Consider the following 26754-nt stretch of genomic DNA (forward strand, 5'->3'; position numbering starts at 1 on the left):
TACGCGCATTCCAAACAGTGTTTTAATCTTCGCCACTAGAATCCGATATCCACTCAATCGAACGATGGTGATCTGCTAATTGAAGGATTGCAAATATGGGGTAAGTTGGAGAGGATCCACTAAGCATTTCCGCGATTCATCTGCCGTTCGATCCGATCCATCCCCCCGACCTGACGATTCCGAATACACCCACGAGAACTCACTATTATTCGTCGTAGAAAAGATATCGTACCTCTCTGTCACCGTTCTTCTCGATTTCTTCCGTCTCTTGGAGTCCCGTTCTTTCCTTCGAGGTTAAGAAGAAGAAGAGAGGGCTCTGTCTTGTGCCATCATGATCGGAGGAGGGCTTCTCAAGATCCACCCCTCTGAGCTGAAATTGCCCTGTAAATCTTTTTGTTCTTTTCTTATAAGATCTGATTGGTTTTTTCTTTTCTCTCGTCTCCAATTAATCGGAAATTGGATTTATCTACAGCCAAAAGATTCGATCTTGATCGGGTTTTTGGTAGTAGTTTTTCTTGTGTTGTTCTCGTGATCTTGATATCATCGGATTGGTTTTTTCGCTGAATGTATCGAGTTCATGATCCTAATGATGTTTGATTGTGTACGATCGTCGACATGATTGTCTCGCGAAGTCGAGGTGAAAAAGCAGAGCTCTTGTTGCATGCAGTTGACCAACAAAACAGATCATTATGTAGCTTTTAAGGTATTTCTCATCTCATTCTTTCCTTGATTTACGTAACCCTCATTGCTCTGATTTGTGTTTTGTAGTTTGTGTTTTTAGGATAAATTTCTTTCCAGTCGCTTTCATTCAGAAGTTCCATTTTTGGAAAGACATTTTAGGAATAATTGTTTATGTGAGATGGGTTTCCTTGCAATTCTTAGGTTAAAACAACAAGCCCAAAGAAATATAGTGTGCGCCCAAACATGGGAGTTGTCCTGCCTAAGTCAACAATTAGCATAACAGGTGAAATCGTGTTAAATCTTTAATCTGATTGTTAGGTCACACTCCCCATTGTCAACTGAAAGTTAATTTTCTGTGACAGTAACAATGCAAGCTCACAAGGAGGCTCCACCAGATTTGCAATGCAAAGACAAGTTCCTGGTTCAGAGTGTTGTTGCAGATGATGGTGCAACAACCAAGGACATAACTGCTGAAATGGTAGCCTGTTATAATGATCTTTATTTCCTTCTGAATCATCAGGATATCATGAAAGTTGATGAATCTATTATATCTTTAGTTCAATAAAGCACCTGGTAAAGATGTTGAGGAGTTCAAACTGCGGGTTGTTTATATTCCTGCTAATCCACCCTCACCAGTTCCTGAGGAATCAGAGGAAGGAATTTCCCCACGGTCATCTGTGTTAGAGAATGAAACTCAGAGTTCAACCTTGTTTGATGCTGTAAGATCATCCTCATCTCCAACTGGTCAATTTGGACATTGCATTTTCTCTGTTATCTCAATTATCTTCTAGGCTTGGACGTTACTAGTGCAAGTGGAAATAATTTCAGGTATCAAGATCCTTCAAAGAAGCTTCTACAGAACAATCTCATGAGGTGAAGTTATATATCTTCTATTCTATTTGTGATTGATACTATTTTGGAAGTTATAACATAGAACCTGACATGTTTCACATAATAGAGAAAATAGTAATATTGTTTCTGTTGTATTGGATAAGATAAAAATAGTGGTGTCCTATAATATATATGCTGAAGCTTAAAAACCCTCAAAAAACCACCCAACTTAATTTTGGCAAGGAATGTGGCCAAAACAAATGTGCTCATGTACCTTCCTTAACATTCTCAAAAAATTACATACATATACTCCTTTCTAAAAGAAGTTGTAAAAACTGAATGTTGTGGATAATTTCGGGTTACTAACATATTCACAATCAAATGTTTGATTTGTTCGCAAGCACAGTTTGGCATTTGGTTTGTCCCAATAAACAAGCTAAGTTTGCTAGCTTCTACATTACCACTTGTCCTTATCATAGTGCTACATGTATTAAAAATGTGTACCATGGTCGGTAAAAGATTTTAAACTATGGTATGGGAGAAATATTCAACAGGTATCAGTATCCATAAAGATGGGCACATCCAAAAATGTTCCACTTTACCTCATTATCAACTCAGTCAGAAAGTTTTGAAACAATATAAAATTTGGTAATATTTACTAAATATTGAGTAATCTATTGGACTCCTATTCTGATCCGTTAAAGAAGATAAAATTTACACTTATGCCAATAATTTGAGGTTATTTCTTCTTTTTTCACTTTCTTGATTGGGAGTGTCATATTTTCTTTTCTTGACTGTGATACTTCTATTTTGCATTATCAGCTTATGCAACTCCCATGATCAACCAAAGTAACTTTAAATCTTTTTCCTAAAATAATGCATTATGATTTCTGCCCATTTAAATATGGGTGTACATACATGGCATGGTTCCATAGGAATGGTGTTTGCATGTTCTTTTGTTCCGATGTTAAAACTGTATATTTTCTGTCTTCTTTCTGTCGTCTCAACTTGTATATCTGATTCTCTAGGAGGAACTGATTATTTCAAAGTTGACCGAAGAGAAGAATTATGCAATTCAGCAAAATAAGAAATTACGACAGGAGCTGGTATGCTTTTCCTGCTTATTTGATACAATATCTGCTTTTTTTTTCCTTTTTGGTGCAGAATATCTTTATCTTTGACATATCTGAGACTCTAAAATCAGCATGCAAGTTATTTTCCTGTGTCATTCATCCAAATTTGGCATTGGCAGATCATAAATTGTTTATAAACATATGAATTGTTTATATATTTTATGGACTGCCAAAACAACAGCAAGTTTATAGACACAATGCTGTGGTCTCCCTTTTGGACATCCTTTCAACATTAGGGTAGGCCTTTTCTTTGTTAGGAATATAAATGCATATATCATATTCCATTATCATGTCAAGCTTTTTAGATGGAAATTCAACATGACTTTAGAGGTCTTCGGTTCAAGTCTCTATGTTGCTTTAATTTCTTACTCATTTAATATAAGTTCATATGTTGGCACTCATGCCATTTTGAAAGCCCACATGTAAGGAACAATGTTAAGAAATATAAATAAATCATGTTCCTTTTTTCGGCTTAATCATGCTTGTAATCCTCTAAGCTTCCAACATATGAAAGAATACATTTTTATATGAATTAACAGGTGTTAAAAAATTAACAGTCTTGACATAGTGAGTTGATTAGTGAGAGATTCTACTCATACCAAAATTCTTAATTGGGTTCTTTATTGTTTTTTCTCTTTGGTCACCCTCATCACAACAATTGTCGCTCATTGATAGTAACAATAGAGGCTGAAGAAAAAGAGGGACCAAAGGGGATAGGCCAATCCTTCCAAGCTGCAATTACTGCTTGTAGGTTATCGAAAAGAAAAATGGAATGTCAAAACTAGTTGGAGCATAGACAAATTGGAAATATCTTGGTAATTGTGCAAACCACCCGAATGAACATAAAAGTGCCTGTAACAGAATGATACATGATGGATCATTTGAATGATAGCATTAAAATGGTCTGAGCTAGAGCCTTTTTATGTCAAAATATTGAACATATGGAATGTATTTAATGAGATGAAAAAAATAAGATTTGTACTTATAAATGGTTTGACACTACTGTATGGAGATGATGGGTTTGTCTTATGTTTTAAGACCTTTATTCATGATTAGAATACGAACCTTTACTTAAGCGGTTTCTGTTAAAATTTTCATTGCACAGTTACAATTTCTTTTGTGGTTCTTCCATGGTGAACCAAAATATTCATAAGATCCATGGTACACTGCTTGCTGCTTTATTTCTTATTCTCAATTACTGGAAAAAAGAGTTCCATCTTGATCATAAATTTAACTTGTGTCTTTTATCACCCAGGAACTGCTAAGAAAACAAAGCCAAAAAAGCAGTGGTGGCTTCTCTATTATGTTCATGGTGATTGTGGCTATTTTGGGTGTCATATTTGGGTATATTATCAAGGAAACATAAAAACACAAGTCAGATTACATCAAAAGCTTACATCGAGCATATGTCGTCTTCATGCCTTTAACAGAATGATTCTTTTTTTCCTTTGTAAGGACTAAGTATTGGTTTGTGTGAGTCTATTCATTTCATCAAAGAATAATCGTTTTTTGCACATTAGTATATTATGTCTACATTTGCAGAAGCTTTTTGGCATTTGATGCATTGCCCTACCACAGAGCACAGCACTCCGTGTGGAAAGCGATGAAATAAACAAAGAAAGAGGAATCATCGACCGCTCTCTCTTGGAAGTCGACGCGGCTGTGTTCAAAAAGTAGTTGGGGAGTGGATGCGCGCCGTTAACGGTTGAGCAGTCCCGTCTTTGGCGGCAAATGGCGCTCATGCTCGGCCATCCCTCCCACACACTGTGGTGCTATCAACCTTGCCAACCATTCTTTTCTATTCCACAATTTATATAGCTTGGCTATTTAACCTAATCATCATCATCATCATCATTAATAATGTGTTTTATTGCTTACATGATTAATAATGTGTCATATAACTTCTCCTTCATTAGCAAACATAAGATCACCATTAACCTTTACATTGTTTATCACTATTACAAAGAAGATGTCAGTATGATCTGAATAAGAAGAGAGATGGAACCCACACCCATTTAGTGACCACTTAATTCATGGCATTCCAAAGTCAAACCTTTGACTCTTTGCATGATCAAACGTCTGGTGAGAGAGATACTATTCTCTACTTACCCATATAATTACCAGCGGTCTTACTAGAGGGAAACGGTGGGCTCATGTGAAACTCCGTTGCCGAGCCTGCCGCCGGTTTCTCGGGTACACGAACCGTGTACCGCCGTCATGCTCGCATCTCGCGTGCAAGCTTGTCATGCAACTGTGTCCTGGGGTCTACATGGACCCACAAGTGGACCAGCCATGCTTACCAATGAGGAAGAGTGTCGGCTTCTCAGTGATCCTTGACGCGTAGACGAATGTTTTTTATTATTGTCATTGTTCTTTTATTATTGGTATAATGCAAGACAATTAGTTATTGAGGACGCCATCTGATCGAGGGGCGTAAGGGAGGCGGCGGCGGAAGGCATGGGAGCGCTGGGAGAGCTCGAGGCGCTGCAGACCTGCCTGCTCCAACGCATAACGGCAGTGGAGCTCTCCCTTCAGACCCATTCCCTTCATATATCCTCCGATTGCGTTGCCGACGGCGAGGGCGGCGAGACCACGGAGGCGCGCCTCTCGGCCATACTGAGGGCCCGCGGCGTCGACGACTTCGCCTTCAAGCGCGTGCCCGCAGATTATTACGACAGGCCCATCGAGGTCCGGAGGGACATCCTCGGCGCCCCCTCGGTAGAGCACCTCTGCAAGAGCATCGTTTTGGTATGTACCACAATCTCTGCCCTCTCTTAGACATTTCATCAAACATGTCATGATCTGTTGCGCTGCGTCATCTTGTTTGCCTCCACTTAAATGAATTTGTTTACAGAAAGAAATGCGATCGGTATCAATCTTTTCGTTTGTCTCTATTCCAATTAAAAGACTGGTTTGTATTTTCATTTTATTCCTCTATGTGTTGACATAATGACCACCAATGGTAATCTCTACTGGATGACCTCAACCTAACCTAAGCAGACCATTGTCAGTCTTATGAGCCTATAATATTTCGTGGTAATCTTAGTCATCATTTGTTTGAGACAAATTTATTATGGTGCGCAAATGTATGCAAGTTCAAATGGCAAGTCATCAAATGGCAGTGGGGCTTTCAACAATTCTGAAAAGCATCATAAATAGAAGCTAACAAAATGATACACTGGCATGTGCAATAGAAGAAATGATTTTTTTTTATTACATTGATCATATCTAAGCAAATAAAAGCAAAGAGTTTGGCCTGCTATCCCAGCAACTATCTAGACATCTTCAAAATTTTGTCTGCTCTAGTCATTTTTAATATCTCAGGAATCTAAGTCATAGAGCTTAACCATTCTAACTTTAATAATTTACAGTTTAGTTTGGATGCTATCTCCAATGTATATCGCTGTGTATTAGTTGTGTGTTGTTTATCCTGTCTTCTAATTTAACATTGATGTTACTAAGTGATCATTTAAAGTCTATACATGAGTATGGCTCATGAAGTGAGATTGGGTGGAAAAATTTTACTTTCCTTCAGGTGAATACCCAAGCTTTGGCTAGCATTACTGATTGCAGCGATCGTAATAATTCAAAATATTATGTTGTTGTAATCCAGGTAACTTTTTTGCATTTATCTAGTGTGGTAATTGATGTCCATTCTGAGTGTCAGTGTGTTGTTGACTAGATTCTTCATTTTATTGCAGTATGCCGCTCGACTTAATGCTGAAAATATAAAGAATTTTCTTTACACTCTCAACAACAGCAAGATTTCTAAGAAGAAATTCAACAGTAAGTTTTTTTTTACCTTTTGGTTATCAGTTTGAACACTGAGAGTCTGATGCATATGATTAAACATTTAGAGTCTCGTCATTTACCTTCTTAGTTATAGTCTAAGATCCCATCTAAACCCTGTGGATAGTGCCAATATTTTTGTAAGTAACCATTAAATATGGTCAAGAATACGCACTTAGATTTCCATGTGTTACAAGAGCCTGGTTGAGTAGTTTTTTTTTTTCTTTTTTGAACTAGAAATGACTTGAAAAACCATTTTCAAGTCTTGCTTGATGAATAACATCAGAACATGTATGTTCAAGAAACCAGTTGGATTGCATAGCATCAGTGAAAAGTAAGCGAATACCTCATGAAATAATGATCATTTGGAAATCAGGTCATTTGGAACATTGAGAATGTTTCATATCTGTAACACCATCCTATGTGCATAGTATGGTGTAAGCTGGCCAAATGAGTACCAAAACATACTGCAAAGTGGAAGTTTCATCTTAAGTTTTTGTGAGAATGCAACATATTCTTTGAATGTAGAGAAATACAACTGGGTACTTGAGAAAAATAATAAAGCAAATTGAGAAAAGGAAAATTAGGTATAAGTTGAAAGTTGGAACCACAGTCGTTTTTGTGGAGCAGTGGTGGATGTCTCTGTCACCACTTGCTACTTTATGTTTTATCTTTTTTGGTTTAAGTTTCTGTCTTCGAACTATTAGCTGTCCGGATAACATGTATGTTCCTTTCCCACTTTTTTCACAACTAAATGGCAAAACTTTGATTTGTTCAAAGATTTTATATGATTTCATAGTCATATTAATGATATTCTATGTGTCATAGCCTGAAACAATGTATTACTGACAAATTCAGTCCCAAAATACATTTGTGTATAGAATTTACAATTTAGTACAAGGTAGAAATGTCTTAATGGGTTTGTGCTTTAATTTCATGCTTGTAATCTGCATAACTTTTCGTTGGCTAAATTTTCCAAAATTTGGGTCACTTTAAGTTGCACCATTGTAACTAACTAAGTATAATCACAAATATAAATATACAAGAAAAACTAGCAACTAAATTTCCTATTTCTATATCTAAATCCAGGTATTGAACATATTTAATGTGGAGTGGTAGTTAACAAACATTTGAAGCCAACACTTCTTTTGTTTTATCATGCAGCTTTCCTTTTGCATTCATATACGTGGATAAATGTTAAGAGAGTTCTGTGACATATTGTGTTCTTTGTCCTTGTTAACAGATATGTACTTTAATTTTGTTGAAAAACAATGGTTATACATGTTACAATGAGCAATTTGGATTTTTCATATGTAGCTAGATTATCATGAACATTTCTAACTCATAAGCGTTGCATTTAGTCTTTTATTGATTTACTAGGATACCTAGAGAGGAAAATATTCCTAATTTCATGCTATTGTTTGATATGCAGTGAGGCTTGCACCGGAGGAAGAATCACTGAAACTTACTGGTTTTGTGCATAATGCAGTGACATGCATTGGCATGGAAACAGACATTCCGGTAACTTTCAATCTTTTAAATATTATATTGTAGACTGTGGTACTTCATTATTCTCTTTGATCATTATGGATTATAAAGGTATATATCTTATATAAGGTGAAATTTTTAAATACAGCACTGTCAACGACACTAACATATCAGTTGATCTTTCTCGGGCTAAGTACAAATTATCCCCTATAGTTAACTATACTTAGCATCTCGGTCCCTAGATTTTAAAGAGTTACATTGGGATCCCTATACTTATGAAAGTGAAATATTTAATCTTGTTTCTCTTCACATCGTCTACTCTATTAACGAAAGATATCGCACGTACTATCACATGCAAAAAATGGTGCTAAAAAAGGGATTAAAAGGTAATTTTACAGTTGCTATTCTCATCGTTTAAAGATATTAATTTTACTTAAGTGCAACTTCTGTGAAAGCTTCACTATCCTACCGAACGACCTACCGGGAGGAGAAAGCTTCGATTAAATCTTGAAAGCTTATTCATCAGAACGAGCTCGTTGAGGGTGGCTGCCATCTTGCCAATGCTGCTTGGAAGGCAACCATGGATCTTGTTGTTGGCGATGACGACGACGATGAAGGCTTTGGAGTTGCCAAAGTTGTTGGGCATTTGAGAGTTGAAACGGTTGTTGTTCAAGAATATGGCGTTGAGCTCCTTGTCGAAGAGCACCGACAGTAGTGCTCCCTCAAAGTCATTGAACCAAAGATCGAGGTACTTAAGCAACGACTGGTGAAGGGCAACGTCCGGGAATAGGCCGACGAAGTAGTTGTTACTAGCGTCGAGCTCGTTGAGGAGTTTGAGATGGGAGATGTTTTGGGGGATGATGCTACAGAAGCGATTAGAATTTATGTGGAGGGCGACGTCGGTCAAGAGGCCGAGCTTCGCATGGAGGTTTACCAGGCGATATTGACTCCATTAAGGCCAATGTCGATGATGACATTGACAGAGGGGTCGTCAGGCGTCATAGTGCAGAAGATGCTGTGATAACCGCACATGTTGAGGACAACCGATTGCCAATGAAGTTGTGTGGGTCGGAGTACATGGCTTTCTTCCATGCCCTCAAAGCGACATGGGTAGGATGGAGGCGGGGATTGGCAATGGCGACGTCAATCTCGACATTGAACTCGAAGTCATCAGGGAGGTCTCCCTTCTTCGAGAGGGCCAGGAACTGATGGTGCGCGATGGAGGCAACCTCAGCATTGGAGAGGGCCGAGGAAAGGCGCGAGAGGGAAGAGAAGTAGAGCAAGATAGCAAAGCCGGAGGGGAGGACGAAGTTGGAGAAGGATAGCGAAATTAATATATTTCGACGGTGAGAATAGCAACTGCAAAATTACCTTTTAATCCCTTTTTTAGTGTCATTTTCTGCACATGACAGCACATGTAGTATCTTCCGTCAGTAGTCAATGGCGTGAGGAAAAACAAGGTTAAATGTTTCACTTTCGTAAATATAATGATCAACTTTTTAAAATGCAATGATCAGGATGCTAAACATAGCTAACCATAAGGGTAATATGCAATTAGCCTATCTTTCTTTGTATGCCATATTATTTGTTTTTTATCTTGTCACCGTTTTGATGTATCTCAGCAACATCAAATTTCTCAGGCATTAACGTGGCATACATTGGCCATGACATTTCATAACAGATCATTAAACTACAGCTCACAGTCAGTTTGTATGAGTCCAAAATTAGGAAAGTAATTCTTTAGTTATCTTGTGTGGCCAAAATATTTAATATTCAGTGACTCGTGCTTCTCTCTCTCTCTCGTAATGGAGTTTTTGTAATTGTGAGATTCATGAGGAGGTTTATTTCAGGTAATACTTGATGAAGCCATCACAAAGTTGAAACCGAATTTCTTCTGGTTGGGTGGTGGAGAAGTTGATCTCAAGCTCCGAATCAGGACCTCTCAGTTTATTAGTGCTGTCAACCCCTTTGTGGTCAATTGTAGTTCTTGATTCTCTCTGCCCAAAGTTAAATCCCAAACATCCAGCTCGTGATGACAGGCAATTTCGACAATGGAAATGCCCGTCGAATTTCCTGTTGGATTTGGATTAAGAATGTTCGTCTTTTGGAGCATGCACTCTTTTAACCATTCTTCCATAAACGATGAATCGGTTTGTGGTAGCAGCTAATTATTACGGCATATTTTTGTCACTACAATTTTATTAAAGGGAACAATTTATGGAAGCTGTTCCGTTCGGACCTTTTTCAACACCCCCTACAGAAACGAGAGTGAACGCATAGCAAGGTTGTGAAAGATTACTGACTTGAATAATTGTTCGGAAATCAGCATGTAAGTTTACGATGCCATTGATTATTCTTCATGCTACTCCGCTTTTATTATGGCAAGTCATCTATGCAATCCCAACTTCACGCAACCTGAGATTTTAATGTAGCTGATAATAGAAACCTTAGTCCGACGAGACATTTTAGTGATTACTACATTATATACGCAGTTAGATGAACGAGAGAGTTCACATCTTATTTTAGGCATGTATAATACAAATACGTGAGAATGTAATACTTATATGGAACGAGTAAAAAATTAAAACAAAACAAAACAAAACGAAACGAAAATCTAATTAGAAGACAACTGAAAAGGCTAAAGACATCTCATCCACAACTAACAAAAAAGACAGACCAATTATATCAACATTTTTAGTTCAGTGAAATTAATTATTAAATTCATAGGGTTGGAGTGCAGTAACTGTATAGACTAACACTGTGATGATCGCCACTTGTTACCTCTTGATCTAGGAAACATCATACTGATTATAGTCCACCATCGGAATCCATCCACAAGCTGCGCATGTATCCTCAAGGAACAGCAACATCATACCGACTATAGAATAAACAAATTTCATCAACGAGCCATGCACTCATCCTGCAAGTAGGTTTAGGCCTGCAACATATACTTGGGAGAACCACTTACAAGATTATTTGGTCACTTGCTAAACCAATAAATAGGTCCACCAATAAACCAATTCAATGCTGAATGTAACAGTCAAGCAGTTACCATCAAGCTTATTCTCAAAAATAAGAAAACAGAAAACAAAACAAAAAAAGATAGCAATTCTGTGCTTTTGTAGCATGAACAAAATGATTAATTCTCAGACTCAGTTAACCGAACATCACTGACATGAATCTAAAATCTAGTAACAAGGAGCTACTAATGTCAAAATGGAGATAAACAATTATTTTTGAATATAATGAATTATTAGCTTTTCAACATAAAAAAGATATTGAAAAAACAAAAGAAGTTCATTTCATTGAGTTTGTTCGGGCATGCTAGGCTCTCCGAAGCAGTCCATACTCATGGACAGCATGTTCTAGCTGAATCTTTGGCAGGCTGCATCATTGATGGGCTAAGTCAAACAACATAAAAAAGTGAAAATAAAACATTTCAGCAAGGTTATTCCTCTCCAAGGAATAACTTCTTTTTTAATTAGATATTGCGATGTATAAAACAAGAATGTATGTGGCACCAAAGCGTGGTGAAAGAACAGGAAATTATTGCAGCAAAGTAGTGTGAAAGGCACTTGTGTTTGTCTATATCAGTCACTTAAATATACAAAGCTTGCACAGACCTTGAAAGAAGCTATAAACATATCCACTCAGTTACTGCATAAGAAGATTATTCACAGTAATATTGATGTTGTTGCTTCTCAGCAAATCCTGCACAATAGATACAAAAAAAGAAATCAATAACCTCTGGTGTTTCTGGAAAATAAGAATGCAACAAAAACAGTGAAAATACCTGTACAATAAGTTCATCCGGAATGTGTGGCAAAACCTCACGTACTCTATCTACCATAGCAAGTAACTCTGACATATTGTTTACAGAGGGTGAAGCATTCCTAATACGTTGACCAGCAGCATTTCTGTTCAACCTAATGGAAGCAGATGAAGGAATAGAAGGAATTGAGGTATGCTGAGAAGACCATAGATTCCAAGCAGCATCATCTAGAGAACCATGAGCGAAGTTTTCACTGACAGACGCTAGTTGCCTCATCATCATTTGAACCCCACCAAAACCTACTGGTCTGACTGAACTTGATGAACTAGCACCATCCACTCCTTGATTCACCCATGGAGGTGCCAAACTGGAATCAAATGCAGCTCCCCTGCACAACGAAAAGGTATATCACAATTCAACAAAGGCATAAACAGATATGACACCACCATAGATGGGCTGACTTTTTTTTTTATTAGCCAATGAAGAAGCAAACAAAAGGATGTTTCTGAATTCGAACGTCAAATATGACCATTACAATAATGGCACATCTACTTCAGCTAAATGTCATCTCAACATAAAATTCAATTAAGTTCCACTTGGATTGCCAGTCAGGGTATATACTATTCCTCATGTGTAATTGGAGTCTCATTTTCCTAGTTATGTTTTCAAGTTGGCCTGTGATGGATAGCTGGAGAGGGTTATAATCAGGTGACCGTTCCCTCATGATTACCAAAGAAACTGAAATTCCACTGAAGAATATACTTGAAACAAGAAAGCCAATATACAGTAGCACTAGAGTCGCAGTATTAAGGATGCAAGTGTTATTGGCTACACCAAATCCAACTCTGATGTTTAGATTCAACCAAAAATGTACCAAAACTTTACCCAAACCTGGAACTGGAGATCGACATAAGATAAGTTATACAAAATAAGAGAACTCAAGTGCAACAAGACATTGAACAACTGAAGTCCAATAATATAGATAACATAGAAGCATGCAACCAATGAATCTCAAATCAGTACAAAAATTCAGCTATAAAAAATTTTCCACATCAGCAGGGTGTATCATGTTGCAACAAAGAAGCATATTATGATCACAAAATATTGCTTATACACGAAAACAATCATAACATGCAAGGACCATAAAGATGCAACGATACTAAACCTCCAGATTGTATCAGAAGTATTCTGTTGCTGGTTTGGAGATGATCCTAGAGGTAGTGCTTGACCAGGAATCCTCTGTTGGTTCAATCTTAAACTTAGATGTTCAGCAAGTTGCTGGTCATCTACTCCATTTCCAGGAACGGACCTTGTGTCACCTTGAGGATTAGAAACAAAAAGAGGCCTCCGACATGTAGGGCAAGAATACACTTCAGTCAAACCCTGGTCCAACCTGGAATGTTATGCAATGCAAAAAGAGTACGATCAAGGGCAAAGACTGATAATATCAAACTAATGAACAGAACACTAACTTTACAAATGTTAAACATACACTACTATCATATATAAGGAACTAAGTAGTTAACTTCACAACCAAAGTGTAAAACTATATCCTCTCAAGATAAAATCGACAAGTAACTGTAACAATATAAGCATTATGTATTAGCTTCAAAAAATGAGGTTGGTTAATTATCAAATCTAGTTAAACCTCCTTATCTGACCTATGCTCCCTTAAAGTTCAAACTCCAAACAGTAGTAACTGTGAGGGAACTCACAAGAAAAAGTTACTAGTTACATGTCAATATTTAAAATGATTTTAAGGGATTCATCAATTAAACTATAGGAAAATATGTGTACTACTAAAATGCATTAAATAGCACAAAAACTTTAGCCCAATAACAATAATTTTCAACTTCTTTTCAGATTTGGCAAAGAAGAATCTAATTTACTTGCATATGCATGAACTTATGGATGACAATCATGTTGTTTCAAAATAGGCTTTGAGACAAATCCAATCTGTATTCTTTAGTTGTAAAATATACACGTGCTAGCACTCAAATAAGTATAAGATTCAATCTCTTACTCCATATAGGATCGAGAAGTCAATTTTTCATTGTCGTGTTTAACAAAGGTTTAAACATAGTTCGTGGTGTGGCCAACCAAAATATAATACATTGATACATCCAAACTGTATCTACAATGTCTAAGACTGATCCAATCTTGAGCCCTTTTTTTTCCTTTATGACAATATTTATCGAAATCGACAACAATGGCCAATTTTGTTAATCCTAGACCATCTGACAGTCTCAAATGACAAAAAAAATGGAGAGAAGTGGAAGGCAAGGAAAGAAAAAAGAAACTAAGTTAAGGCGACATAAACATAAAAAAGAGACGTATCCAATGCACGAGAATCCCAACTATGCAGGGTCTGAGGAGGGTCAATATAATGCTTAAAAGCAGTGACATAAACATAAAAAAAGGTATACCCAGTGTTTAAGGTGACATAAACATAAAATAACTAAAACAAAGATGACACCACTACTATGCTAATTGGTGCATCATATTCATTATGTCATCATTTTTGTAATGCTTGTCTTTCATGACTGCCAAGATAGAGAGCTATGAGATGAAAGTACAGAAAAAAGCCCTTAGTCTCTTAAAAGAGTACAAATATGCTCTGAAAAAGATGAAAATACCATATGACAACAATGGTCCTCTGGAATTATTTTACTGCCTTTTCACCACTTACTAGTTCACTTTTTGGTAATTAGAGAAAGATTACAACTATATAATACGGTCAATTGCTATCTTCAAAACTACAAGTAGATAAGTTTTGAATTTTCAGATATCATATAATATAATTACTACACTATTATCTTTGTTTAATACGACTATTTTTTTAAATAACACTTTTCGCTTATTTTTATTTGTATCTTTTAAATAGTATTTCATATTTACATTTCAATTTCATGTCATTAAGAAAAATAAAAATAATTTATTGAAATATGAAGATGTAAGATTTTTTAACATATACTTTTTCTATACTTTCACATATTTTGCTTTATTTTCACTGGTATACAGCAACATTATGATTTTTATTTTTAAATTATTTTCCTCAAATGTTGTAATGCCGTTGATTGAATCCAATTGATCCTAACAATCTCCATACTAACTGATTTCAAGATTAATATCAATCTTGGGAACTATGGTTCTAAAGATGAGGATAAAACCAAGGTATTAATACTCAAAAAAAGGTTAATCTTCACATCCAAAATTATTGATAATTATCCACAAAAACTTACTTTATATTACATTAGGCACACTCTAGTTTTGATAAATTGACAAAAACTACAAATTTACAAAGCAATCCTTAAGAGAACAAAAATGTAATCGTATTAAGGACATCCAAGAAACAAATAATGAGGCAGATTATTTGAAACTAAAATCAAGATTATACCACAATTACAAGAGGAAGACCTAACACTCAAGCTCTCACCAACATGAGGGCTAGGGAAGGTCAGATTTGTAGAGGTGATTCTGGTAACTTGTTACTTTGACATCCGAATTGGAAGGAACAACCTTCCAAAGGCTTACCCTCAATTGATCAGTGCAAGAACAAACTTTTAATGAAGATCTCAAGACCAAGGTTCGTAATTTTCATATCGTACCGATGTTTCGAGCTTTGCTCAGTATGGTATGGTACGGCATACCGAGTGGTACGCTAGGATGTACCACTCGATACGTGTAAATATATATAGAGGCGTACGTTGCCTCGACGACGTCGCCTCCTTTTCTTCTCCTCGTTGCATCAAACAAGGAGAAGAACGCGGTCCTCTCCTCATCTACGGCGTTTGTCGAAGACGTCGAAGGCCGTAGATGTCTTCGACCTTCGACGAAGAACGCGACGAAGGCCGTAGGCATCTCTGGCCTTCGGCGAAGAACGTGAGGAAGGCTGCAGGCGTCTCCGGCCTTCAGCAAAGAAGAAGCCGAGCCGCCGCCTCTCCGTTACCTCCTAGATCGAGATCGCCGAGGGAGGGTGGCGTCGGATCGGAAAGCGTCAAGGTTCTCCCAATTCTCCCTCTTCTTCTCTCTCTTCTTCGAGCACCTTCTCCCTCTTCTCCCTCGACGCTTCTTCTTCCCTCGCCATAGCCAGGTTGATATCGCTCGGTAGCAGGCGGTCCACGTGCTGGTCTTCTGGCGAACCGGTATGTACCGCCCGTACTAGGCGGTATTATTCGAAATTAAAATCCTTGCTCAATAGTCAAAAACTCCATACATAAAACTATTCTTCAGTTCAAAAACTCCATACATAAAATTATTTAGTTACATAACAAGTTCAGGGGCATACACTAGATCGTCAATTATCCAAAAGTAGATTTCATGGTTTAACTGGTTTGCCACCAAAGTGAGCATTTTTAATGGCATAAGAAACTTGCTAAAGTGAAGTTTCATATTAAAGCCTTCAAACCATAATTGCAGAAAAATATTAAACTGCCATAGTAGCATTGGGATTGTCTGAGTTCTTTATTGGAAATTTTTACTGTAAAAATTACTTCTGGACCTAATCCCATTTAACCTCCTATCCAAATCTCTAGACAATTCTCTCAAACTTGTGCTCAGGATAGAACTATTTGGACAAATCAATCTACACTCCATAGATCAATGAATACCAAAAAGAACGAGGGATACAAGAGGGGAGGAGGAGGTGCCTACCACCAGGGCAACCCAATTTTAATCACTGAAACCGGAGAGTAAGCCCTAATCTTGGCATTGATAAAGTTACCCTGTTATGGACAGGACTAGGCAAAATTGCTTGATTCGTTGGTTGGACTGGTAAATACCGCATTTTTTAATCCTTGGTTGATAGATCAACTTACTTACAGAAACTTCAATAGGTATTTGACTGATCATTTAAACTTGAGGTGTAAAAAGCATTTATTAATTTTGCTTGATAGAATTTTTAGCATTTCCAACTGATTAACAATCAGCTTCAAAAGGGTAAGTTAAACTAGAAACCACCGTCATGAAAACAATGTAACAAAAAAAAAAGGAACAAGCATCTAGTCCAACATATTTTTTGTTGCTTACTAGGATCATTTTCCTTGCCAACCCCGAATAGTTTTGGGACAGAAGGGTTGTTAAACTAGGATCATTTCCCACAACTTGCATCTCCTATGAATAATATCTCAAATGTCCATCATCACATACTCAATGAAAAGAAGGCATTAAATAGTAAACAAACTACCTGTCATGTTTTATCAAGTCTGAACAATTTCTAGGACATCAATTATATTCAGAAATTACAAATTAATGTGTTTCTAAAAGCCTTTTTAATGGCCAAGCAGCATAATAACTAACTTGCCAAGTTATAGAATTTAAGAATATTCAGATCCAGTAAATTAAGTTATCATTGACACATTCTTCTAAAAAGGCAAGCCCAGTACAGAAGGCTCCTGCTAATATGGAATCTGGCACAAGGGAAGTTACTTGGCCATATCTCAATATGGGTAACTCAAATGCAACTGGAGTCCTTTCATGGCATAAGGAAAGGCAACTTACATTCTAAAAGAGGTATTCACCATACTTCTAAGCTAGCCAGGACAGACAAAAAAACCATGGTTACATTGGCATGACTGACACAGCTCAATAGATTGTGGTGGTTCAAGTGTTGAACACCACAAAATACAATCATATGCTGATGTTAAACCACCAAAATCTTGAAGAGATGCTGAAGGTTAAACGTTATGTTAAAAAAGATAACAACATTGAGAAAGGCATGTAAACCATACCAAGACCTCAAACACACTAGGTGGAATAGATGATTGCATGGTAACTTTTTAGCCCTTGTCATTGGTCCCTGCATCTTGAATAATTAATTACCCTGCTGGACATTAACAAATAAACAAGTTAAAATACCAATGAATTTACTTACTCTGCATATTGCACATTCATCATCATAGGCACAAAGTTCTTCATATGTTGCATCAGGAAGTGCTCCATCAAGGGAACTAAGGGCTTTCCTTAAATTGATATATGTTCTGATTCTCTTCACAATTGCACTGGCAAGAGCCTGTTCATCTCAAATTAAAAAGAATGAAAGAAGCTTTTGAAACAAAATACAACTTCCATGGACAACATGCCAATACCATGCAAAGGAGAACTAGTATGTAATTAACACTTACACGCAAGTTCAGAAAAAGAATGACATCCACTAGATGAAATGCCATGCCATGAAGCCACCAGGTCATTAAGTAATGACCTAGTGCCATTACTAAAGCCAACATATCTAGAATGAAACCACAGTGTCTTATGAGAATCCCTTTCCATTCAGAGAGGGAACCTGCAGTAAAGAGTTCAATTAGATGTTATGAGTGCAAATTTAAATAAATTGATTGTATACTGGTGTCATACCACAATCAAATACTAAAAAGCATCAAGTATAACTGAATGAAATGTATATTCTCCACTAATACATATTTTCAGTAAAAACAAAAGCATATCACATACACTTGAACCATTATGTCATAGAATCAAAAATGCAGTTGAAAATAACATATGAGAGAAACAACAGATGAGGCAATTCTTTGCATAAATGTAACGTTTCTTCCATATTGGTGGCTATAGTTCAAGTCACTTAAGCGACCTCTCTGATTGCAAAGGTAAGGTCACATACATTATTAACCCCTTCACAAACCACATTCACAGGAGCCTTGTGCATTAGGCCATCAAGTTTTTAATGAAATAAGACAAGAATGCTTAAGAAATATTTTAAAGACCACCACTGAATATCAAGCAAATTGAATTATAGTCCACTTTGTGCTTTAATTGAGAGGGTTTATATAACATAATTACAACCAACAGTTATACGGTAACAAATACGGTATATATTGGTATTATGTTGCAATAAAGAGCCCCCTCCATGTCATCCCTAGCAAACTAGCAAGAGTTTTGCTATGGTACACAATAATACTCTTTCATCCGTAAGGGTAGAATGGGCTTTTTGGATCATTAGACACAAAATATTTTTCAAGGAGAGAAAGAGCTTCATTAAGTCTAAAGGTGGCCTTACTGTCTTTCATATATCAAAAAAAGTAGATACCTTCACCTGATAACTTGTTACAGTTAGTCATCAATAAGTCTGTATAATCATAATCCCATGCTCTATATATCATGGTTAAAAAAACTGCTTAGACCAGTATGAAATGACTAGTATTGACTGGCCAAAGCATGAATTGTTAAGCATCGGTAAGGACCTGTACAAATCTTATATATTGATCTGGTGATGGTGTACTAGACCCTAAAACATGCAAATGTAAACCCAGTTAATCAAACAATTTCCTTCATTGCTTGATGGTGTACTAGACCCTAAAACATGCAAACGTAAATATGGTTAATCTAACAATTTCCTTCGTTGCTATTTTCTTCTTTAGTGTAACATAACAACAAACTTCATACCTAGCCGATTGAATTTTAGAAGAAATTTGTATTAACAGATTTGTGAAGTTGTTATAGATTATGGAGATGCAAAAGGCATTTGGAGTTAACCAAAGCCATTTAGATCAAACTTTCGAAAGTAAATTATAATATAGGTCATAATGAGATAAAGAATTTGAGACCTGAAACTACCTGCTGCTGTTTTTTGAATGTAGTCTGAGCAACCAACAGTACTTTCACTAGAATGCCGTTGATAAATTTCAAGCAACTGAAACCCATGTACCATAATGGCCTACAAGGATAATGATGTCAGATGAAAAGAAAACCCAATATATGCATTTGGAGATGGAAGCATCTCCAGAAGACTGTTAACTTTATTAAAACATTTCTATTTAATTACTCTCAAATTTAACAGAGAAAATATGCAAGTTTAAAATTATCAAAAATTCCAACCAACCTGACAGTTTCTTAGGCTTTTCATAGTTGTAAAACTATTAAAAAGTTAGGCTTATAGGTCGTCTTGAATCATTTACTTTGCTATGCATACAACAACGACAAGCCATAAGATCTCAAATATTTAGGGTTAGCTACATAAATCTTAGTTCCATAGAAGGCAATATCTATTTTGTTTGCATTGCATGAGTTTGAAAATTGATGAAAACCTTTTCTTGTACAAACTATTATAAGACATACGACAAAGGTATCCACTTTATGCACACAACTTGTCCAAGAGTGGAAGATTTTTGACGAAAAAAATGTTCAACAGCTAAAGAAATAAATTTGACAATTCAAAGCTTATCCCAATGTAATTACCTGAAATGTCTCAGAAGCTATACAAAGAGGCTCAAAGAACAACAGCATAAACAAGCTATAACTGTATGAACTGTAGATCATCAGACACAGCTTCATCCTGTAATATAAAAGGATTTTGTAACAGACACTAAGGGAGTAGAAGTTGAAAGCCATGACTTATCTCTGGTTCAAGAAATGTAACATGTATAAAACTCGAAACAGAAGTTGAAAGCAATTTAAACTAAAATTTTGCCCATGTTGGATTTGCCAAGAAAATTACCATAGGAAATCAGCAGAAAGAACCACCAACAAGGCAGAAAAAACACGAAAGTACTTTGAAGGTGTCACGGAAGGAGATGCATTTAGCCTTTCAAGCCTATCTCTTGCTAATGATTCAAAAATCTGTAAATTAGAAGCAGGTAGATTCTCTCAGTAACTATATACCATATTTCTCATAGAATTTAAAAAGAGAGGGAGTGTGTTTTCTGTTCATTACCTTGAGGGAACATAGAAAGACCAACCAGCTTGTCCATAAGATGACTTGAGAAACATTAGGTGGCACAACCAATGGAAGAAAGGTTCCCTGTTTGAATATATAAAATCATAGTATAACAACTAAGGGATTACTTGATGACATGAAGATCAAAAACCAAATTGCATATAATAACTCAAAAGGCTTGTATTGCTGCAGTAAATCCAAGATAAACACAAGAAAAAAGTTACCATTTTTCACAGGATTACTTGATGATCAGTTTCATGCTATTTCTTACATAAAAGCACTATGATTATTCAAGATAAATTTATCATGTAAACCAGGAAATTACACTTAAGTGTAATTAAGAATCTTACTTCTTTGACACAGGACAACTTGTAATGAGTTTTCCATGAGTCTAATTTGGGTCCTTAGGTTTAGTCAGAGACATCTTCAGATCCATTTTAGTAGTCATATTTAGTTCTAAATGGGTTTTCCCACTATTCTAGATTTTCATCAGGATTTGTATATTATTTTTATTTGTTATTTTATGGTGTACTAAAGTTCTATTTTGAGTGTTATTGGTAATATAGACCTAATATAAGAGGAGCCAAGAGTAGCATAGTTTAGGAAAGGTGTTTAGCTTTCAGGAGTTGCATTTAGACAAGTCCCAGAGGTATCTTTAGAAAGGTCTTTGTGGAATTATATAATTTGTCTAAAAGAAAGGATCTCTTCCAGATGAAGAAATTTGTGCTTCTCTTGTAGTGTGTTATGACAAATAAGGAATGGAAGTTTGTTCTGCTCTCTATAGTGTGTTATGACAACAGACATATTAGTGTGTTGTCTCTTACTGCTTCCCTCTAAAATTTATCTTTATTATTCTCTAATTCTTTTCCTATCTCTTATTCTTTCATTATGAGGGTAGACTCGATGGTGAGCTTTAATTTTGTATTCCACAAAACTGTAATAAAAACTGAGTGCGCTTTTATTGTTGGTATTCACCAATACTGCAATCAAGGCCAATACCATTCTTGTAATTACCTAAGCAACTCGAGAAACCTGACACCTTAACAAAATAATTGCATCATACCAAACTTATTCAAAGAAGCAGAGCTACAACAGGCAGTTCTGCTTATTTCACAAAACTAAAGAGTAAACTTGAAAGGCATACATACTGAAAAACAAGTACATCGTCTGTTACTATTGACAGTAGTTAGTCGTAAACGAGTTAGATTCAAGTGATGTTAGATTCAACCAAATCAGGCTGCACGGCAATGAACAACCTCAAGTACTAGTCATTAAAGAACCCACTGCCTATAGCCTTATACCCAGCCAACATAAAGAATAATGCATATAACTATGATTGACCAGATAAGAAGTGCTACAAAACATAGGGATCATGGAATAGCACCAAAGGATATGAAAAGAAGCATAATCAAAATTGAATGAGGCATTAAATGAAGATGATACTAAAGGCTGAGCCAGGTTTGGACTAGAGTTAGACTTAAGTGTCGTAAGCTTTTGGGCCTGATTGAGAAGAGACAGCTTGGCTCATGGGCTTTCCAGTCCAATAAGCTAAGCCCAAGGCTCGGTGAAACTTAATTCAAGACCCATTTAAATAAAAACCTTTAACCAATTCCTACACCTCGGCCCCTGGTACATAATGTCCATCAGACTCTTTGACTTCTTCACCATTACCATGATCTTGTCCACCGTCCCTAAGTGTGATACCTATGCTGATCAGTTACACCAACTCAAAGCTCATTCACCAGCTAATGTGAGCAGTCCAGATCACCGATTGATGAGCACTGAGCCTGTTCTAAGTTGTCAAGGATTCATCAAATGTGGAAGCCCTCTATTCTTTGGCATCAGGAGAATAGCTCACTGACTAGAGATAACATACACAGAGGCTGAAGTGTGAAAGATGATGGGTTTTTATTCTCCAAAAATAATAGTGATCAAGGAATGTAGGAGCAAATTTAGCATATCTCACTGCTAAGACATTAAAGGCCATGTAATCATGTACAAGTCTTCCCAACTGCACTAAAGATCACCTGCCTGGTGAGCTTCACATAGACAAGCCCCGTGTTGTGGGTTTGCCAGATTGGCACTCTGACCACAACAACAAAGAAAAATATTTTCCCCTTCTTCCCCTCTATTCTTTAACAATTTGTTGCATGTGGAATGGGTCCAAGCATGGAAAGACCATCTAGAAAATGAGCCAGACCAAACTTGGAGCTTCTTAAATTCATAATGACGAGTACAAATTTTCAAGTGGACCATCTAATTGCCACTCCATTGTTCCTTCTACCTACCCATACTTTAGATTCTGATTTACATATCATAAAAATTGTGGATAGAAAATCAAGATGGTTTCTGCAACAAATCTTTGAATGAGATCACAAAGCCCTATTGTCTAAGCTTACTACCCATATTTAGCATTTTAACTAACAGAACAGAGCACTTGTAGAAACATAATTTTGAAGTGTCATATTATTCTAGTGCAATGTCTAAATTTCTCTCTAGCACCTTTCTGTGAAATATTATCTGTAGTATGACTGACTTAGAAAACAAATTTATTTATTTAAATTATTATAACTTCAAGGTTTTCATGTACGCATCCAATCTGATAGGACTAAGTAAACCAAAACTCCTATAATGTTGCTTATTACACATATCCATGCAAAATGCAAAACTGATAGATGCATATACAGTGTATGAGTTGCATAAACCTAAAGGACAACCTCAGGACAGTAATTGCAAATTTCAATGTAAGTGAAATTGACAATATAGCAAGGTCGCCAAGAAAAGTTACATAAGAAACATAGCATATTTAAAGCTCAGCCAAGGTTAACAGCTGAGTGAGTGTTACCTTGTATATTATGTAATTAACAAAACGTTCCAAAACTTTTCTAGTCTCTGATGTGTTCAACTGCACAAAGAATAGAGTCTGCACAAAAGAAGGAAAAAAGGAGAATTAAGATTAAGCACAAGGGTACAAAGGATGATAGAAGTACTGACTACCTGAGGATAACTTTAAGCCAGAATGATTAATTTAGTTATTTGACACTCAAGAACGGTCTCATCAATATATTATTACCTACATTTTGTGAATTACCAACAGAATACACGATCATTAACTGGTTTAAGCACAACAAGAAGAACTAAACTTTCGGGCTTCACCCACAACAAATGACCACTGTAGTTGTCAAATTTTGAAACACTATTTTGTCAAGTTAAAGCGACACTGAACTTCTTTTTCAGGCCTAAAAACCTGAAGTAACAGAGGTAACACATCATATATAAATTTGGAAGCTCCAACAAAGAAAGACCAACCATTTGTTTGGTTCTTCCAGTGAAGCCATCAAAATTTTTAAGGAGTACTACCAATTAATACTCCTTCCAATAAATCATTAAAGCTTCTCTTCCTTGAACATAGCACTAATACATCAAAACCTAAAATATACCAACATATATGATCTATGCTATCCAACATAATGGATCTTCACAATGTATACATGTAAAACAATGTGAAAAGGCATCATGAAATATTCAACACTCTCCAGAAGATGACAACTACACAGCTTGTCAACAGTAAAAGCAGAATATCAATAAATACTGCCTTGCTGAACATTTTTATTCATCATCATACTAGAAATTTCATGATATAAAGTGTCATCACATCACTAATGCTCCAAAAAGGGATTGCAGAATACAAGCAGTTAATACATCTCATACGGCATATCTTGAACTATGTCTCAAAAAGCCATGTCACATCATTTTGTGTATATCTCTGATTCTTACTGATTTTACTTGGTAAGAAGAGGAATGCTTCTGAACTTCACTGTAGCTCTGAAGATTACTAACTCAAGTATTTACAAGTATGACTGTCGTCAAACAAAAAATGAATTCACATAAATACTTAAGTAATTATGCTGAATATCTCACTTAAATGCCGCTAACTTTACCCATTTCAAGATACAAAAAACAAAAAGCAAGTGTATTTCAAGGGTCCATGATTATCCTAAATCATGCTTCAGTTCTAAACAACAAGCCGCAGAGCTATTGTACGTGTTGCATTAGTGAATCACAGACAATAGCTTTAGATATATGTCATTCATATGAAGTATGATACCTTGAGCAGCAACACGACCAGAACGTACACATTGATCACAAAATTCGCCAGCAGAGCCACGGTGACATGCGAGCTGAGCAGCAGCTCCAGCGCTCGCCCAGCGCTCTCCTTGGAGCCTCCACCGCCGTCAGAAGTGATCAACCCATCGGACTTCATCCCGTCAAGCGAGGAGACCGTCCACCACTGCAGCCCGACGACGCTGGCCGCCGTGCTGAAGACAGAAAGGTACAGGTAATTCATCGCCATCGGCACAAACCTCAGGCGCACCCCGACGATTCACCGACCAGCGACAGCCCCAAGAACAAGCCGCGCAACCCGTCGCTCCCCGCGCTCGCGATAACACACCGCCATCAACCAAAGGATCAAGAACCATAGGTTCGGGGAGCCAGCGGGAAGGACCGATCCATGACGGGAACTGCGGGTGGAGGAATCGCTGGATGGCGTACAGTTTCGGAAACGGGATTGTTGGATGCTTTAAGATCTCTTTCTTGATGACCCTTTTTGTCACTTGTTGACGGAGGATTCGACCCGATCGCTCTTGGAATTCGCTCCGCGATCTCCGATCACCCGCCTTTCTTCGATTCGTCGGTTAAAGGGTTGGGGATTTTTGGGAGAGGGGAGGAGGAGGAGGAGGAGAGGAGATCGGAGAGGAAGAGGATTGGTCGGGTCGCGGGATCAAGAAGAAGAGGGAAACGAACTGTCATTAATAAAAAATCCCGTCAAAATGGAGGTCGCGGTGCCTCTTTCACCGCACCGACCGGGCACGGTGGACCGATGGTGTTGATTTAGCGCGGGGGACACTTGTGAAATGTGCATCCGTCGATTGGTTCTCAAAGATCGGAACAAATATCTCTCGCTGGGAAGCGTCCCGCTTCCACCCGGTTTACCGCCTACCTGCCTGTATGACCCACCTGCCCCGTGACCGAGTCCACGACTGGGCCCCACAAGGGCTCCAGCGATGCCTCCAATCAAAAGGCAGAAAATGTCAACGATGAACTGTTGATTGGAATTCCGAAGCTTCCACCGAGGCGAGAGGATGAGGCCGGTCTTTTGAAGACGTTTTTTTATTTCGTGAATTCATTAAAATAATATTTTATGGAATACGAATTGAAATTGTATTTTTGTTCTCTTTACATATAAAACCTTAAGGGAAGAATTTTTTTCTTTTTTAGTTTGATTTTATAATTATATGCACAAAAATCTCTCTTATGAGTTTATCATTATGTATTCCTATCTAATTAGGTAATATATATTATAAATTTAATTAAATTCTGATTGTGGTTATCAATAAATAGAAATAAAGTCTAATTAGTATAACTCTCCTCATTATCATTTTAGAACATATTTTTTATATATAAAAAAATAAAACCTCTAAAATATCATATTAAGGTTATAGATTTATTCTCAATCTTCTTTAATCATTAGTTCATCGCTCATAACAATCATGTGAAGGATAAGAAGAAAGAAGAATATGAATCTAGTTCCCTTTATAAATTAGCATTCTGGTAGTTTTCATATATGATAATGATGAACTTATAGATTAGATAAATATTTTTTTGAATAACATCGAAATGTAAATAATGTAAATTTGATCTATCATTATTTGATTTTAATTTCTAGTATTAAAATTTTTCATATAATAATAGCATAATCATGATTTTTATACTTATAATTAATTTTAGTTTCTAATCATGGATGTTGTCACGAATGGTCGTCGCGCACTCGCAACAACTTTGTTCAACGAATCATTCGTTGCTTTTACATGCTTGAACATTACAGCTTGTTTTGCCTTGGTTTTGTGTGTTTTTGTTTGTAAAAATATATGTTCGAATGGGTTGTAGTGCACAGTACAACTGCTCACCGTGTCGAGCCAAAAAGCCCCAAAATGGCTTTGTTTTTACATGTCGCGAGCTGTTTTTTACAGCCCGCTGCAGCACACGAAATGTTAACCATCTCAGCACTCTGGAACCCCCCGGGTGGCACAGGGCTGGATGAGACTTCGATATATAGTAGGCCATTGAACAATCTTCACAAGTTCATATGTTTTCTTGATAGGAACTTACCTTCGCACCCGGTGAGCAACTGTTTGTGGACTTACAATTGTTCGTTCAACCTTCTAAAGTCCTTGTTTTCCTTCTTTCTCTGTTTTCTCTCATGCATGCAAGGTGCTCGTTGAATTGCTTGTAAAGCTTCTCTCTTCATGAGACGTCGGGACTTATCCGTTGCTCGTTCTTCGAACTAATCAACTTTCTCTTTTACAGGTCATTCGGGACCTAAGTGAGGTTCC

At 36.9% G+C, this 26754-nt stretch overlaps 3 protein-coding genes across 4 annotated transcripts; 2 read left to right on the top strand and 1 right to left on the bottom strand.

Annotated features, from left to right (window-relative positions):
• Nucleotides 1-203: 203 nt before the first annotated feature.
• Nucleotides 204-4164, top strand: LOC135637178 (vesicle-associated protein 1-3-like). The gene is made up of 8 exons (XM_065149686.1): nt 204-383; nt 633-703; nt 883-964; nt 1044-1159; nt 1239-1400; nt 1510-1554; nt 2541-2618; nt 3901-4164. Exons 1-8 carry the CDS (start codon nt 332-334, stop codon nt 4009-4011), a joined length of 717 nt encoding a protein of 238 aa, XP_065005758.1. The 5' UTR covers nt 204-331; the 3' UTR covers nt 4012-4164.
• Nucleotides 4165-5035: 871 nt separating this feature from the next.
• Nucleotides 5036-10145, top strand: LOC103975712 (uncharacterized). 2 transcript variants are annotated; one of them, XM_009390770.3, is made up of 5 exons: nt 5037-5393; nt 6181-6258; nt 6347-6431; nt 7867-7955; nt 9773-10145. In XM_009390770.3, the coding sequence occupies exons 1-5, from the start codon at nt 5103-5105 to the stop codon at nt 9911-9913; spliced, it is 684 nt and encodes a 227-aa protein (XP_009389045.2). In that variant the 5' UTR covers nt 5037-5102; the 3' UTR covers nt 9914-10145. The 2 variants fall into 2 exon arrangements, with proteins under 2 accessions (XP_018678826.2, XP_009389045.2); XM_018823281.2 differs by lacking the exon at nt 6181-6258 and having other exon boundaries at nt 5036-5393.
• Nucleotides 10146-11359: 1214 nt separating this feature from the next.
• LOC135636759 (E3 ubiquitin protein ligase RIN3-like) lies at nt 11360-25190 on the bottom strand. The gene is made up of 12 exons (XM_065148772.1): nt 24468-25190; nt 23205-23282; nt 20357-20443; nt 20141-20262; nt 19882-19978; nt 19261-19360; nt 17817-17974; nt 17567-17704; nt 17424-17491; nt 12860-13087; nt 11716-12082; nt 11360-11633 (listed from the first exon to the last, which is right to left on the bottom strand). Exons 1-12 carry the CDS (start codon nt 24711-24713, stop codon nt 11577-11579), a joined length of 1746 nt encoding a protein of 581 aa, XP_065004844.1. The 5' UTR covers nt 24714-25190; the 3' UTR covers nt 11360-11576.
• Between the last annotated feature and the right edge of the window lie 1564 nt (nt 25191-26754).

The sequence above is a fragment of the Musa acuminata genome, chromosome BXJ3-4, assembly GCF_036884655.1.
Source record: "Musa acuminata AAA Group cultivar baxijiao chromosome BXJ3-4, Cavendish_Baxijiao_AAA, whole genome shotgun sequence".
NCBI lineage: Eukaryota > Viridiplantae > Streptophyta > Magnoliopsida > Zingiberales > Musaceae > Musa > Musa acuminata.